This window comes from Microtus pennsylvanicus, chromosome 1 (assembly GCF_037038515.1).
Source record: "Microtus pennsylvanicus isolate mMicPen1 chromosome 1, mMicPen1.hap1, whole genome shotgun sequence".
In the NCBI taxonomy this organism is placed as follows: Eukaryota; Metazoa; Chordata; class Mammalia; order Rodentia; family Cricetidae; genus Microtus; species Microtus pennsylvanicus.
In genome coordinates, this window is record NC_134579.1 from 146,226,573 (window position 1) to 146,243,403 (window position 16,831).

Below are 16,831 nucleotides of genomic sequence, written 5' to 3' on the forward strand. Positions count from 1 at the left end.
TACCCCTCTTTCTCAGATCTTGGTAGAACCTCCACTTGCCATGCCAGCGCAGCTGGAGCCAAGTCCCAGGGAAGGATGTCAGGATTAATGGAACACGCACTCTGGATGTTGAAGAATCAGAAGCCTTTATTGTACCTCACCAAGCGGGTTTTATACTTAACCCACACAGGTGAGTCAACAGGATGGAGACTTCATCATGGGATCCTCGGGTTAGAGCCAAGGCAATGTGTACTCATGAAGCAGGGTTGGCAAACAACTGAGAGCACAGAACTGGCAAGTTTCTCAGAAACCCAGAACAACAAGGGCAAGGAAGGTCACCAACAGGGGAGGTGAGTAGAAGGCCAAGACTCCATTAGGTCCTAACAAGAAGAAGGGTGGAAAGACCCAAGCATGTCCAGTATAAGTGAGGCTAATAGCAGGTCCCCAAAAGCTTCTATTGACAGAGAGAAGGGTTTTCTTGTAAGGTTGTGAGTTATCTTCATAAGTGGAGGCAAAAAAATTAACTCCCTGCATCATCACAAAATATCTGATATCTAAGCAGACCACAGTTACAAATATAAGGAAAGCCCCAATAGATTGGAGTGGCCAGTCACTATCAGGCATTGATCCTGCAGATAATATAGGAGGGGTATTGTCCTGTGGATGTATTTCAGAAGGATTGACCCCCAGAAAGTTGTCAATGGCAGTGGGCAGACAAACATCCTTGAAACTGTAGGATCCATTGGGGGCAGACATCCAAACCTCCACGAAGATTGTAACATCACATAAATAGTAGATGTTTGGGTGAGAAGATGTACAGGGCACCAATGGAGCATTTAGGCATTGTATTGGAAAACTGCCCTTGATCCTTGCCATGGGTCCATTCCTGAATGAGAGTTCCTTGGTACCATCAGCCTGGGGGGAGGTGTAAGGTAACACAATGTACTCTTCTCCCTGCGGTTGACTATTTACGCAAATTTCAAAGTCTCCTGTGGCTATCTTTGCCAAGAGGACAAAATCAGGGGTGGAGGCAGGTATCCCCATGGAGGCAAAACCCAAAGATATGGGGAAGGCAGGCTCCAGACAAAAAGAGCTGTTAATGGGAGAAAGCATAGATGAATTTCCTGGGGGGGGCGAGGGTCATCTATTTTAGGGTTGTCACTGTATATGATCAGCAAATGGAGTCCCAGGAGACTGGTATTAGAAATGGAGGGGGCTTTAACCACGACCCACAGCAAAGACTGAGCCTAGACCTGAAAAGTATTGGCAATAATGGGACACATAGACAGGAATAGGGTATAAGGTCCTGTCTCTGGCCCCTCCAGGGGCACATTTCAGTCTGAGTTAGTAAGATTTTAAGGGCTCCCCAGGTTGTGGTGGGAACTGGTACAGGTCATCCACTCTGTTGATGACTCTGCCTCTGGGGTTCTCTTCCTGGTTCTGCACATTTTGTGTTCCTGAGCAAGTATTATCTCCATGAACCAGATCCTCTTCTCCCTTATCGAACAACAGGCTGTTCATTGTGGACATCAGTCACTCCATTCTTCATAAATGACTTGACAGCTCGCCCAGGTACTCAAGTGGGGTTTTCTTCTTATTCTGGGAAAATACAAGCAAAATCTTGACCTGTTGTTAGTAGTGGGGCAGAACCCCCACTTATTATCTATGGGGTCACACCAGAGGATTGGTGGCAATGGTGTAGTTCAAGGAAGCATGGCTCCCCAGTGCATTTAAATTTTTTTATTCATTTTACATAGCAACCACTGTTTTCCCTACCTCCCCCAGCCCTACTAACCCATCCACTCCACAGAAAGGGTAAAGCCTCCCATAGGGAATCAACAAAGCCTGGCACATCAAGTTGAGGCAGGACCAAGCCCCTCCTTCCTGCAGTGATGCTGAGCAAGGTGTCCCACCATAGAGAAAGAGCTCAAAAAAACCTGCTTATGCACCAGGGATAGATCTTGCCAGGGGCCCCGCAAAAAAACCAAGCCACCCAGCTGTTACCCCCATGCAGAGGGCCTAGTTTGATCCCACGCAGGCTCCCCAATTGTAAGTCCAGAGTCTGTGAACTCCCAGTAGCAAGAGTCAGCCGTCTCTGTGGGTTTCCTGTCATGATCTGGATCCCTCATCTTTCCTAATATAATCCCTCTTCTCTCCCTTCGACTAGACTCCCAGAGCTTGGCTGTGAATCTCTACATCTGCTTCAATCAGTTACTGAATGGAGGTTCTATGATGACAATTAGGGTAGTCACCAATCTGATTGTAGGGAAAGGCCAGTTCAGGTACCCTCTCCTCTATTGCTGATGGTCTTAGCTGGGGTCATCCTTGTGCATTCCTGTGGGTCATCCCTAGCATAGTAGGTGACTGCTTGTTCCTTTCCTGGCTTCCAAGACTCCTGAAATAATCACACAGAAACTGTATTAATTATATCACTGCTTGGCCCATTAACTCTAGCTTCTTATTGGCTAACTCTTACATCTTAATTTAACCTATTTCTATTCATCTGTGTATTTCCATGTGGCTGTGGCTTACTGGCAAGTTTCGGCATCTGTCTCCATGGGTGCAACATGGCTTCTCTTGACTCTGCATTCTTTCTCCCAGCATTCAGTTTAGTTTTTCCCTCTTACTTCTATTCTGCCCTGCGCAGGCCCAGGACAGTTTCTTTATTAACCAAAGGTATTCACAGCATACAGAGGGGAACCCCCAATCCCCTCTCATTTTCTGTTTAAACAAAAAGGAAGGCTTTAACTTTAAAATAGTAAAATTACATATAACAAAACAGGTATCAAGTAAGAATTACAGTTACAACATTTATATCTACTTTATCTTTTATCATAACTAAGAAAATCTATAATTATAGCATCTGTTTTTCAATTCCATCAAATTGGCACCCAATGTGGGGACACCCTAGTTTGTCCTCCATTTTTAAAGAATGTGTAGCTCTTCAATAATGCTTTCTATGCTAAGAAGTTCCACATCTACAAGTAGAAGTTATGTAACAGCCTGTGTGGGGCACAATGACTGTTTTGTCAGATGGAGCTGAGAGGGAAATGATTTGGGGACACTGCAGGGTATTAAACACCAGATTTCACTAGTGTATATGGAATACTAGAAAAAGAAAGTCATTAGAAATGTGGTGGTTCTCAACCTTCCTAATGCTGAGACCTTTAATACAGTTCCTCATGTTGTGGTCATCCCCAACCATGAAGTTACTTTTGTTGCTACTTTATAACCATAATTTTGCTACTGTTATGAATCTTAATGTAAATATTTAATATGCCGGATATCTGATAAGCAACCCCCGTGGAAGGATCATTTGACTCTCAAAGGGGTTGTGACCCACAGTTTGAGAACCACTGATTTAGAGGTAGGAGTGTGTCATCATTTGAGTGTTTTCACTTAAAAAAAGGATCACATGGGCTGGTGGGGTGGTTCCGTAGGGTAAAGGTCTTGCTGCCAAGTCAAGTGATCTGAATTCTATCCATGAGACCCACATGGTGCAAATAAAAACTGAATTCAGGAAGTTTTATCTGACTTCCACACCACTGCATGAATGCAAAGACACACACACACATACACACACACACACATGCACACCACACAAGACACACACACTGATGCAGACACACACAGACACACTACACTCACACACACACATGCACACACAAAAATGAATAAATGCAATTAAAATAAAACAACATGGTCATCCTGTGATGTCCTGTGTTGGGGCTCATGATCTGACCCAGTGGCTCCAGAGCACAGGAAGCATTAGAGAGGTTTGAAATAGTTGAGGCTGGGCTCATAAAGCACATGAGTGGTAAATTAAACAGGCTGTTTTGAATCATTCTAAGGTGGAATGTTATGGATGGTGCAATCATCTCCATTGATATGTTCTTTTGCAATAATTTTTATGTTTTATTTGTTTGAGACAGTGTCTCTTGTATCTCAGACTAGCTTTGAACTTGCTATGCAGCTATGTAGCTGAGGAGGGACTTGAACTTCTGCTTACACTTTATCTCAGGTAGGGTTTCTATTGCTGTGAAGGGACACCATGACCATAGCAGTTCTTTTGTTTTAAATTATTTATTCATTTGTTTATAAAGGAAAATTTTTTTTTCATTTTACATTCCAATTCCAGTTCCCCCTCGCTGCCTTCCCCATATACATAGCCCACCTCACTCCCATCCGCTCCTAGAGAGGGTAAGGTACATTGCTTTGGGTAAGGTCCAAGGCCCTTCCTACTATATCTAGGCTGAGAAAGGTATCCATCCAAAGAGAATGGGTTTCCAAAAAGCCAGTACATGCAGTAGGGATAAATCCTGTTGCCACTGCCAGTGGTCCAGCAGTCTGCCCCAGCCATGCAACATTCAGAGGAACTAGCTTGGATCTATGCTGTTTCCTTCCCATTCCAGCTGGAGTTGGTGAGTTCCCATTAGCTCAGGTAAACTGTTTCAGTGAGTGAACCCATCATGGTCTTGACCTCTTTGCTCATATTCTCACTCCTCCCACTCTTCAACTGGACTTTGGGAGCTCAGTCCAATGTGCTCCGATGCAGGTCTCTACCTCTGTTTCCATTCGTTTCTGGATGAAGGATCTGAACATAGCAGTTCTTATAAAAGATAATATTTAATTGGGGTGGCCTAAACATTTTTAGAAGTTTATTTCATTATCATCATGGTGTGACAAGGTGGCATGCAGGCAGACATGGTGCTGGAGAAGAAGCTGAGAGTCTTACTTCTTGACTTGGAGGTAACAGGAAGTGGTCTTAACTAGGCATAGATTGAGCATAGGAGACTTCAAAACCCACCCCCACAGTGGCACACTTCCTCTAACAAGGTCACACCTCCTAGTAGTACCTCTCCTGTTATTTTAAGCTAGATCTCAATTGTTAGATTTTATCAAAAAAGACTCAGGATTCTGATGCTGTGGTGAAAGCCTGCTAGTTCAGAGAGGCAGAGAAGGCACCCAGCTTACCTTCCTCCTCTGCTGATGTCTCAGAAAAAGCTTTACCCTATGCTGTCTCAAACAAAACTCCTTCAACCTGATGTCCCTCACTTCTACTCCTCCTGCTTCTCCTCCTGACTTTTTACTTTCTATGGTTGTTTCCTGTCAACTGGTTGCTTGTCCACCTCTTGACCTAAGGATGATTTTATTTAGTCCTTTTACCATATTAAAGCAGCAATCTCTTGGATTAAAGGTGTGTGCGAGGGCTGAGCCACATCACAGCTAAAAGCAGCTTTTTCCAGTAAATAACACAATCTCGGGGGTCATAGTGTGATCAAATATCCTGTGACACACTCCCTATGAGCTTATGTAGGGCAGTTACATTCAAACTACTATATCACTGAACCTCCTACTTATACTTCCCAAGTATTGGGACAGTAGGCTCGTGCCACTGAATCTGGTTTATGTGGTATTGGGAATTGTGTATGCTAGGCAAGCACTCTACCAACTGAGCTACATCACTAGTTCCAAATGAATAATCTAGGCTTGTCTTGAGTTCATGAGAGTCCTGCCTCTCTGCCTTGGTAGTGTGTATCCTACCAGCATGCACCAATACAAACCTGATGTATGTTTTTTATATGGAGGATTGAACAAATTCTGAACTTGACTGATGGATCTGTAGAGAAGTGTTGCAGGATATTTGATCACACTGTGTGAATATGTGTCACCGTTTTATTCAGATATGTTTAATAAAGAGCAGAATGGCCAATCGCTAGGCAGGAGAGGTTAGGCGGGACTTCAAGGCAGAGACAGGACTCGGGGAAGAAGAGAGGTGGAAGATGCCAGTAGAACATAGATGGAGTGGAATATACAGGATGAAGGACAGGTAAAAAGCCACATGGCAGAACGTACATTTAAGTTATAAGAGCTAGTTGGGACCAAGCCTCAGCTAAAGACCTCCATGTCATTATTTGGGGGCTGGTGGTCACTAAAAGAAAGTAAGACTACAGGGGAGATATTCTCTTTCCGCGGAGGACTTTTGGGCCAGATGCCTGAGGTTGAAGGTCAGTGTTGGTTCCTTTCTTTGCATGTGTAAATCACTAGTATCTGCTTTGATCCATCAAAGGAAGGATATCTGAATCATTATATAAATTGGGCAACTATCAAAAGTCTATTTTTTTAAGTTCTTAGAAAAGTCTGTATAATGTTATTTGATCATATTCACCCCCTTCTTCAATTCCTTCCAAATTTACCCCCCTTTCTCTGCCTCTACAACTTTCATGTCCTTAAAAAAAGCAAGTCAAATTTGTCTGTCTATATATGTTTGGATGAATGCCCCAAATGTGGTGATATTTTGTTTGTGATCTAACAAATAAAGCTTGCCTAAAGATCATAGTACAGAGGTAGCCACTGGCTAGTCATAGAGGCCAGGCAGTGGTACATACCTTTAATTCCAGCACTAGGGAGGTGGAGACAGGATGGGATATAGCTGGGCAGAGAGAAATAGGCAGATGGAGATAGGAACTCATTGCATTCAGTCTGAGGACTTGTAGAGACAAGATACCCCCTTTGGTCTGGGGATTTCATAGAGATAAGAACTAGTGGCTATTTGCTCTGCTTCTCTGATCTTTCAGTTTTCACCCCCCTAATAGCTGACTCCGAGTTTTTATTATTAAGACCAATTAGAACTCTCACTACACCACCAGTGTAGCGTGGTAGGCCTACCAGGAGTCACACCCTTTAAGAAAACTCACCCTCTGACAGCATCAATCAGCTGTCAATAGCTTCTCAGCTAAAGGTGAGACTCTGTGCCAATGGCCCTTCTCCATGCTGTGATTTGGTTTGTCTTGAGCTTGCACAGGTCTTGTAGATGCTGTCCCAGCACTGTGAGTTCGTATGTGCAGCTGCCCTGGTATGTCCAAAAATAGCTTCCTTGTAGTCACCCATCATCTGGCCTTTGTAAACCTTCCACCCCCTTTTTCTCATTGATTCTAGTACCTCGGAAGAAGGGGTGCAATATAGATAACCCATTTAGGGCTGAACATACTGCAGCCTCTTAGTCTCTCTACCTGGACTAATGGTGGGTCTCTGTGTTAATCACTATCTACCGCAAAAATAAACTTCTGTGATGAGAATCGAGACATGCATCACTTATGGGTCTAACTAAAAGTCATTAGGAGTCAATTTAATTCTATGTCTACACATCAGATCAATAGCAGTAGGCTCTCTCCTATGGCATATGTCCTGCCTAGACTCAGGATCTTGGCTTGTTAATGGTGTCAACTATGGGTGCCATTTTATGGAGTAGGCCTTAAATCTAACCACAAAGTGATTTCTTGCTTCCATGATATTTGTGCCATTATTACATCAGTGGGTATGTATGAAAAACAGGTCATTATTATTGCCTGCAGGGTTCATAGCTAGGTACAATTGATGACTGCCTTTCTTCCTCAGCAATACACACACACACACACACACACACACACACACACACACACACACACACAATTTCAAACACCATGAACTGAAGAAGCCTGAAGTGTCAAAGTTTCCATGTTAGTACCAGTTTGATTTCTCCATGTTCTGGGACTCAAGTTTGTGGTATCTTTAGCAACAGGGACTTAGCATTAAGTTCTAGGGGTCAACATTGGTAATGTCTGGGTGTCTATGAAATATCATTCGCCAACAGTCTCAAATTAGGTGACTCATATTTGACACTGGGCTTTTTAGTTGTTAGCCTGTGGTGTCTAGAAGGGTTAATGACATCCATTTACAGTATAATTCCAGAAATATTTATTATTTATTTAACATGTACATGTTTTTTGTCTGCATGTATATCTGTGATCTGTATACATGCCTGGTGCTCATGTAGGCCAAAGAAAGTGTTAGACCTCCTGTAACTCTCATATCACAGAAAGTTGTGAGCTGCCATGCGAGTGCTGAGAATGGAGCTCGGGCAATTTGTTGGGAATGGAACCTAGTGCTCTTCATTGAACCATCTCTCAAATCCATTTAAACTCTTTTATTTGTGTCTACTTTTATATTTTAGGAATCTTCTACAGTGTCAGGATTCCATAAGACTCTTTTAGAAGGTCTGTAGCATTAGTTCTTCCTCACCAACTTTCCTTCTCTGTCTTTCTTTCCAACCCCATTTATACCATCATGTTCTATCCCTCCTGACCGTGAAGTGTGATCCTCTATTACTAATGTCGCCTTACTGGTTTCCTGACTTCTATGGGTATTCCAAATGAAACACGCACATTTGAAGATTCAAAGATAACATCCACAAATGAGAAAATATGTGGTGTTTGTCTTTCTGGGTCTGGGTTACTTCATTCAGAAAGAGCGCTTATGGCTCCATCCATCTACTTGTTTTCTTATTCGCTGTTCTTCTTCTAAGAAGAGACACCATGGCAAAGGCAACTCTTATAAAAGAAAGTACCTAATTAGGAGCTGAGAACTATGTCCTAGCTGAGAGAGAGAGAGAGAGAGAGAGAGAGAGAGAGAGAGAGAGAGAGAGAGAGAAAGAAAGAGAGGAGCCCGGCATGGGCTTTTGAAACCTCAAAGCCAACATCCAGTGACATACTTCCCCCAACAAGGCCACACCTAGTTCAACAAATTCACACCTTCTAAACCTTTTCAAACATTGCCACTCTCTGATGATTAGGCATTCAAATATATGCACCTATGGGGGGATGAATTCTAATTCAAAACTCCACGCCTGTGAATTTCATAATTATTTTTCTTAATAGTTGGATAATATTCCATTGTGTAAATATATAACATTTTAACTATCCATTCATCAGTTGCAGAGGATTAATTTTTAGATTATACTAAGAAATTCAAAAAAGCTGAACATCAAGAAAATAAACAACCTTATTTAAAAAATGGGACATAGTAATTATCCTTCATAGAGATTTCATCCAGGAACTGATGGGAGTAGGTGCAGAGATCCACACAGTCAAGCACTAGGCTGAGCTCCAGGAGTCCAATTGAAGAGAGGGAGGAGGGATTATATGAACAAGGGGGGTAGAGATCATGATGTAAAAACCCACAGAGATGGCTGACCTGAGCTCACGGATGCTGGACTGACAGCTAGGGAGCTGGCATGGGAACGACCTAGTACTTCTGCATCTGGGTGATAGTTGTGCAGCTTGGTCTTTTGTGGTGCTCCTAGCAGAGGCACCAGGGTCTATCCCTGACACGTGAACTGGCTCTTTGGAACCTATTCCTTATGGTGGGATGCCTTGCCTAGCCTTGATGCAAGGGGGAGGAGCTTGGTACTGCCTCAACTTGATATGTCATGCTTTTTTGACTTCCAAGGGAGGCCTTACCCCTTTGTATGGAAATAGAGGAGGAGTGGGGGGGGGGCAGGGTGGTAGAAAGCAGGTGGGGGAGGGAGTGTGAGGAGAGGAGGGAAGAGAAACTGTGGTGTGGTCTGTAAAATCAATCAATCAATCAAGCAAGCAATCAATCAATGGACATAGAATTAAACCGGTCTCAAAAGATGAAATACAGGAGCTGGGAGATGATTCAGTGGCTAAGAGCACTGGTTGTTCTTCCAGAGGACTTGGGTTTGGTTACCAGAACCCCACCGTAGTTCACAAATATCTGTAACTACAGTTCCAGGGGATATGATGCCTTCTTCTGAACTCTAAGGTCACCAGACACTCACGTGTTGCATAGCTATACATTCAGGCAAAGCACTCATAAGCATCATAAAAAATAAATCCAAAAAATAAAGATAATATAAATGGCTAAAAAGCATTTAAAAATGTTTTAATGTTTAAAATTAAAAATGTCCCACATCTATAGTCTCAGTGAAATGCAACTTAAAACTGTTTTGAGAATGCATCTTAACCTAGTCAGAATGGCTAGCGAAATGCCATAGATATGAGGAAAGAGAATCACTTTGCCCATTTCCGTTAGATATCCCTGCCTTCTTTTTTTTTTTTGCTTTTAAATATTTACTTATTATGTATACAATATGCTGTCTGTGTGCATGTCTGCAGGCCAGAAGAGGGCACCAGACCTCATTACAGGTGGTTGTGAGCCACCTTGTGGTTGCTGGGAATTGAACTCAGGACCTTTGGAAGAGCAGGCAATGCTCTTAACCACAGAGCCATCTCTCCAGCCCTATCTCTCTGCCTTCTACTTGTGTATAAAGATTTAAGGTCTCCCTTAAGGCAGGGGGAGGGGCTTGATTTTGTCCCAACTTAATTTGCCAGACATTGTTGACTTCCCTGGGAGCCCTACAGGTTGGAAAGAGTGGATGGGGGTAGACTGGGGAAGAGGCAGGGGAGGCAGAGGGAGAGTTGGCGGGGAGGGGGGGGACTGTGAATGGAATGTAAAATGAAATTTTAAAAATGAATTAAAAAAAATGGTGTAAGGTCTCAGTTACTGCTCTAGCATCATATCTGCCTGCCTGCTGGCATGCTCCTGGCCATGATAATCATGGGCTCCAACACTCTTAAATTATAAGCCACAAATTAAAGTCTTTCTGTTATAACTTGCTTTGGTCTCGGTATTTTGTCACAGCAATAGAAAAGTAACTAAGACAGTACCTAAAGGACTCTATATCCTATTGTAGAGATGCCTGTTTACTCATGTTCATTGATGATCTATTCACAGTTACCTCGAAATGGAAACAACCTAGATGTCCGTCAGCTAATGAACAGATAATAATAATGTCTTTAAATTAAAAATTAACATATATGGATGTTCTGCTTGCATACATGTCTGTTTATCATGTGTGTGCCTGATGACCATGAAAGCAGAAGAGGGTGTCAGATCCTCTAGACCTGGAGTTACAGATTGTTGTAAGCCACCATGTGGGTGCAGGAACTGAACCTGGGTCGTCTTGTAGAGCCAACAAGTGCTCCTAACTGTTGAGGCATCTCTTAAGCCCCACATATCCATTCTTACAATAGTGATATAAGTATAACTCATAAATAATGGCTTTTCCCCATTTAAGGTAGGCAACATTTATTTGGGGAAATTTGTTTGTTGAATGGTTATCACACATTCTTTAGAAGAGAATTGTTCAAGTTGGGTGTCACAGCACAGACCCTTATCCCTAGTAATTGCAAGTCAGAGGCAGGTGATCTCTGTGATTTAGAGGCCAGCCTGGTCTACAGAGTGACCTCCAGGACAACAGGGGTTGCATAGTGACACCCTGTCTCAAGAAACATAAATAAATAAATCAGACAGTTTAAAAGAAGTTTTATCCAAGATACAAATAATATAGTTTGAATCTTCTAATTACATATTTTAAGAGGGAAAAAAATCACGAAGGAGTATTAAAAAAACTTATAAAATAGTCTAATGTGATGGTGCATGCCTTCATTCCCAGCACTCAGGAGGCAGAGACAGACAGATCTCTTAAGTCCCAGGCCAGCCTGGTCTGCAAAACGAATTTCAGGAAAAGCCAGGGCTATATACAAAGATTCTGTCTCAAAAAACAAAATGAAGCAAAATCATATAAAATAAGCATTTTTGTTTTTTAATTAATTAAAATTTTTATTAATTAAATGTATTCATTTATTTTACATCCTGATCACATTTCCCCCTCCTTTCTCACCTCCCTCTCCCTCTTTCCCATCCCCCCTTCAATCCACTTCTCTATTCCTGTTCAAAAAGGGTCAGGCCTCTCATGGGTTTTAACAAAGCATAGTATATCCAATTGAGGTAAGCCTAAGCTCCTCCCCTTGTGTTAAGGCTGGTCAAGGAAATCCAGTATGAGGAACAGGTTCCCAAAAGTAAGGCAAAGCATTCGGAACAGTCCCTGCTTCCACTGCTAGGATTCCCACAAGTAGATCAAACTATACGACTATCACACGTATGTGGAGGGCCTAGTTATATGTCACACATATGCAGGCCCCCTAGCTGTAGATCCATACTCAGTGAGCTTCTATGAGCCCTGATTAGTTGTTGCTGTGGGTTCCCTTGTGAATTGTGAGGTCCTTGAGCACTCTTCCCCCTGGCTTGTACAATTCTTCCTCCTCTTCAGCAGGATTTCCTGAGCTCAGTCTAATGCTTGACTTTGGGTCTCTGTATCTGTTTCCATCAGTAGCTGGATGAAGATTCTCTGAAGAAAATTGGGATAGTCTCCAGTCTACGAATAGAGTAGAATATCATTAGGCATTATTATATTGGCTTTTATTTTTTTTCTCCAATTGTGTTTGCTTCTGTCCTAGGTCTCTGGACCATCCAGGCTCTGAGTGCTGGCACTCCAGGTGGTGTTGGGGGTGGGCTCACTCTGGTGGTAATGTGTCTGAGGCTGGACTAGTCATTGATTGGTCACTTCTCCATTCTCTCCCCCCTCCCCCCGAATCCCCTGCACATCCCATAATCAGGACAGACTGTAGGGTATATGCCCAAAACTGGTATATCTGGGTCATGAGGTGGATCAATTCCCAATTTTCTGAGAAACTGCCATATTGATTTCCAAAGTGAGTGTATAATAATTAATTAATTTTACATCCTGATCAAAGTTTTCCCTCCCTCTTCTCCTCCCAGTCCCTATGCCCCTGTGTCCCTGTGTTTCCTATCTACTGCCCCTTCATTTCTGTTCAGAAAAGAGCTGGCCTCCCATGGGTATCAACAAAACATGGCATATCAAGTTGCAATAAGACTAAGTACCTCTCCATGTATTAAGAGTGGGCAATGGAACCCAGTATGAGAAATAGGGTCTAAAAAGTCAGCAAAAGAGTCAGAGACAGCCCCTGCTCTTGCTGTTAAGAGTCCCCAAAGAAGATCAAGCTACGCAACTGTGACATATATGCAGAAGGCCTATGTCAGTCTCATGCAGATTTCCTTGTTGTCAATTCAGACTCTGTGAGGCCCCATGAGCTCAGGTTAATTAATTTTGTGGGCTTTTTTGGTGATGTCCTTGACCCCTCTGGTTCCTAAAATCCTCTCTCCCTCTCTTCAGCAGGATTCACTGAGTTCAGCCCAGTCAGAATATCAAAATGAAAAAATGTTTGAAAAGTCTATCCTATCTGTCTGTCTTTCTCCTTGTATGTGTGTAGGACCATGTGTGCAAAATATGTGTGGGTGTCATGGCACTCACACAGAGTTCAACATGACCACATTTTGTTTTAAAATATATTTATTTTATATGCATCGATGTTTTCGCTTCATATATGTCTGTGTGAGGGTGTTAGATCCAATGAAACTGGGGTCACAAACAGTTGTGAGCTGCCATGTGGGTGCTGGGAATCAAACCCTGGACTTCTGGAAGAGCAGTCAGTGTTCTTAACCTATGAGCCAACTTTCCATCCCCAGACTACTTTTTTTTTATAGCAAGGTCCAAGGTATTATAATTTAAGTTGACAGTAAATACAAAAATTAAAGAAATGGTATAAATGTAATTTTTACTGAGACAAAATATAATCTAAGATTTGAAAACGTACAACTTGTGTGAATTCTAACATGGACCATATCAAGGATCAAGAGCCACATAGCTTCCAACTTATCACATACATCATTAAAGAGATTTATTTGTAGATGAGGACATCTGGCCTTCATATCATCCACCAAATGCTCTTTGAAAACAAGTAATTCTCAGCATTGATAAATAAGAAATAAACTGGGAAATTATTTTATTATTGCTCATCAGTAAAAATGGGCAGAGAGTGGGGTAGAATGATGACACAATTGCAATAATTACCCCCAATGTTGGTATTGTTTCATGTGAATACAACCCATAAAGGGTGATGAAATTGTTCAACCAGTAAAAGATCACAAAACAGCTCACCAGCAGCAAGATGCTGTGAGTGGCTCTGAGCTCAGGAGATTGCTGGCTGGAGAGGCTTTGACTACGGAGATACTGGGCTCCCTTGCGATGTTTGTAAAGGAGAATCACCATGTAGAAACTGGTCAACATCATAATGGTCATAAAGAGAATGTCTCCTATTAGGATACCACTTATGAAAAATTCTTGAGCCAAGTAATGTGGTAGTATTCTTTTACAGTAAACATGATAATATCCATCACCAACATCAGTGTAATTGATTTTAGCTACCACACTCTCAATGACGTGCACATATATGAGCAGGTTGATGAGCCAGGCAAACAGGAAGGAGCAACAAGTCCATGTAGAGAGTTTAGGCTTAAGCCATGCCCACTTAGAGTTACTAGGAATGATGGTGATGGCTTGGAACGTGCTTAGAATGGAGGTAGTGCAGATGGACAAACCCCGGGTGACTCTGAACACATATAAAACTGCCTTACAGCCGGCATCATCCAGAAAGTGTCTGACTCCAAAGGATGACATGATATATGATATCATAGCGAATATGATTGTCAACATGTTGACAAGCACCAGGTGCATGAAAATGGGATCGATAGGTCTGCTAAAGCGGGATCTGACTAAGAAGCTGTACACATACAGCATGAAGAGCAGTGAGTTCCCTATGACACCCACACAGAGCTGGGATACGAGGAACCCCCGCAAGATGGCGCTGCTTGGAGACATCACCTCAGTGATGTTTTAGATATTATTAGGCTTGTCAGGCCTTCACTGAAATCTAAGTGGGTTCAGTTATAACTAATTACATACTGATGTTTGTGGGAAAATATAGTGATTGACACTTCAGAAGGAGAGAAGGTTGGAGAAATGTCAAACTCCTTTGTTTCTCAGGTCCAAACTTGCTGCCTCCTGGAACTACATTCCAGGAAATCTTGAGAACATCAGAGGACAGAAGGTGTTGAAGCAGGTGTGCTTAATGGAAAAATCTTCTGTGTGCTGTTATATTAAGTGGCAGGATCTGTTAATAGGCTGAAATGCAAATTTGCATGTCATAGGGTTTTTATTCAGTAGCTCATCTTGTGTATTTTAAAAATCCTGTTTGAAAAGTCTGATCTTTCCCAAGAAGACTGTGTAAAACAGAGACAGTAACATGAGTATTTAAACATCTTTAGCGTTTCAATTGCATGCAACACTCTCCCAAGGTATTTATCTTCATATTCTCAGTAAAGGGGCTGTAGAGTTGCTCAGCAGTGAAGAGCACTAGTGGCTCTTCTAGAGGACCCGAGTTTGATTCCTTGCGTTCATTTGGGGGCTCACTACTGTTTTTAACTCCAATTTTAGAGAATCTGATACCTTCTTCTGGCCTCTGTGGGCCCCAGACATGCACATACCACACAAACATACATGCAGGTAAAACACTTGTACACGTAAAAGAAAAGAATAAAACAATTTTCCCCAAAAGTAGATTCTCCGCTTGGGTTTTGTCTCTGAGTCCAGTCCTCTGTCACTAACAAATTTCTGAAGCAGTTTAGGAACTCGGTCCCTGTGAAGAGCTGGAGAACACGAAGGGACAGTTGCTACTCTACGTGCCCCAGTGTTGACCACATTCTCAGAGAAATGTATTTTCTGTCAACATTTCTATTATTTGCCAGGAAATGACCCAGAACTGCAGGTCATCGTGTTATGTGAAATAAGGCAGTCTCACACAGGTAAACACCATATATGTGCTCACATGTGGAATCTGGTAGAGAAACTTACAGACCCAATGGGAGACTCTTAGCCATGTGTAAGCAATGGAGATTGGAGAGTGATACAGATGTAAGCCATGGGAGAGTAGAATGAAAGTCACGTTTGTGGATGTGTGAAAACGTGCAAATGTGGGATTTGTCAATAGCCTTCATAAAGGCTCAATAAATTAACAGCAATAACAAAAACCAAATTGGACTAAGGGACTAAATGTGTAGCAAGGAGGGTGCTTGTTTGTCCCCGGCTGCTTCTCCCTGAAATAATCACACAGAAACTGTATTAATCAAATCACTGCTTGGTCCATTAGCCCTAGCTTCTTATTGGCGAACTGTTACTTATTAATTTAACCCATTTCTATTAATCTGTGTATTACCATGTAGCTGTGCTTTACTAGCTAAAGTTTTGTCTGACTACAGCTACATGGCTTCTCTTTCACTGTATCCTCCTTTTTTTTTTTTACAGCATTCAGTTCTGTCTCCCCCGCCTAGCTCTGTTCTACCCTACCAGGCCAAGCCAGTTGTCTTTATTCATTTATGGTAATCACAGTGTACAGAGGGGAATCCCATATCATAAACGTATGATTTTTCTATCAGATTTCAAATGTAGCATATATCATCACTCAAGCATGACATTCCAGCTACCTGTTATTATATCCATGATTTAATAAAAATGCAAACAGGTCAGAGGTCCTTGTTAGGTACAATTACATTGTGTAAATGCTGATGAGCACATAACTCCAGTTCTCAAGGGAACATTAGATATTTGCTCTTTACTACATTGCATATGCTGTATGAGATTTAATGTTAATGAACATGTAGACAGTTTAGGTGGAAAAAGAATGACAAAGGATCTGGGGAAATGTTGGCTCAGTGGTTAAGATAACTTGGGTTCAGTTTGCAGCACCCACATAGCTGCAAACAACCATCTGTAACTCCAGTTCAAGGGGATTTGGCCTCTCAGGCACTGCACACATGGTTGTAGATATACATACAAGCAAAACATCTGGACATAAGATGAAAGAAATGGCCAAGCAGTGGTAGCACATGTCTTTAATCTCAGTATTTGGGAGGCAGGCACAGAGGCAGACAGATCTCTGAGTTTGAAGCCAGCCTGGTCTACAGAGTGAATTCTGGGACTGTCAGGACTATACAGAGATACCCTTCCGTGAACAAACACAACAAATAAACAAATCAACAAATAAAAAGGCAAATGGAATGACTTGGGGGATCACAAGGGGAGTGGGTAGGAAGTTGTGATGGGTCTAAATCATCCAAACATATTGTATAAATGTATGAACATTTTAGAAGATGGATAAAAAATAGTAGTAAAATGTTGTTCAACTAACCAACAGAAATATGTCATCTTAAATAAATAATACCACACAAGGATACTGATAAGGAAACAGAATTA

The 16,831-nt window shown here is 42.0% G+C and overlaps 1 protein-coding gene across 1 annotated transcript; it reads right to left on the reverse strand.

Moving 5' to 3' along the window:
- Positions 1-13,453: 13,453 nt before the first annotated feature.
- Positions 13,454-14,401, reverse strand: LOC142841993 (vomeronasal type-1 receptor 4-like). The gene has a single exon (XM_075958978.1). It carries the CDS (start codon positions 14,399-14,401, stop codon positions 13,454-13,456), a length of 948 nt encoding a protein of 315 aa, XP_075815093.1.
- Positions 14,402-16,831: the final 2,430 nt, after the last annotated feature.

Bases quoted from the DNA above. Each gene is read 5' to 3' on its own strand.
- LOC142841993 (XM_075958978.1), bottom strand. From the start codon at position 14,401: ATGTCTCCAAGCAGCGCCATCTTGCGGGGGTTCCTCGTATCCCAGCTC.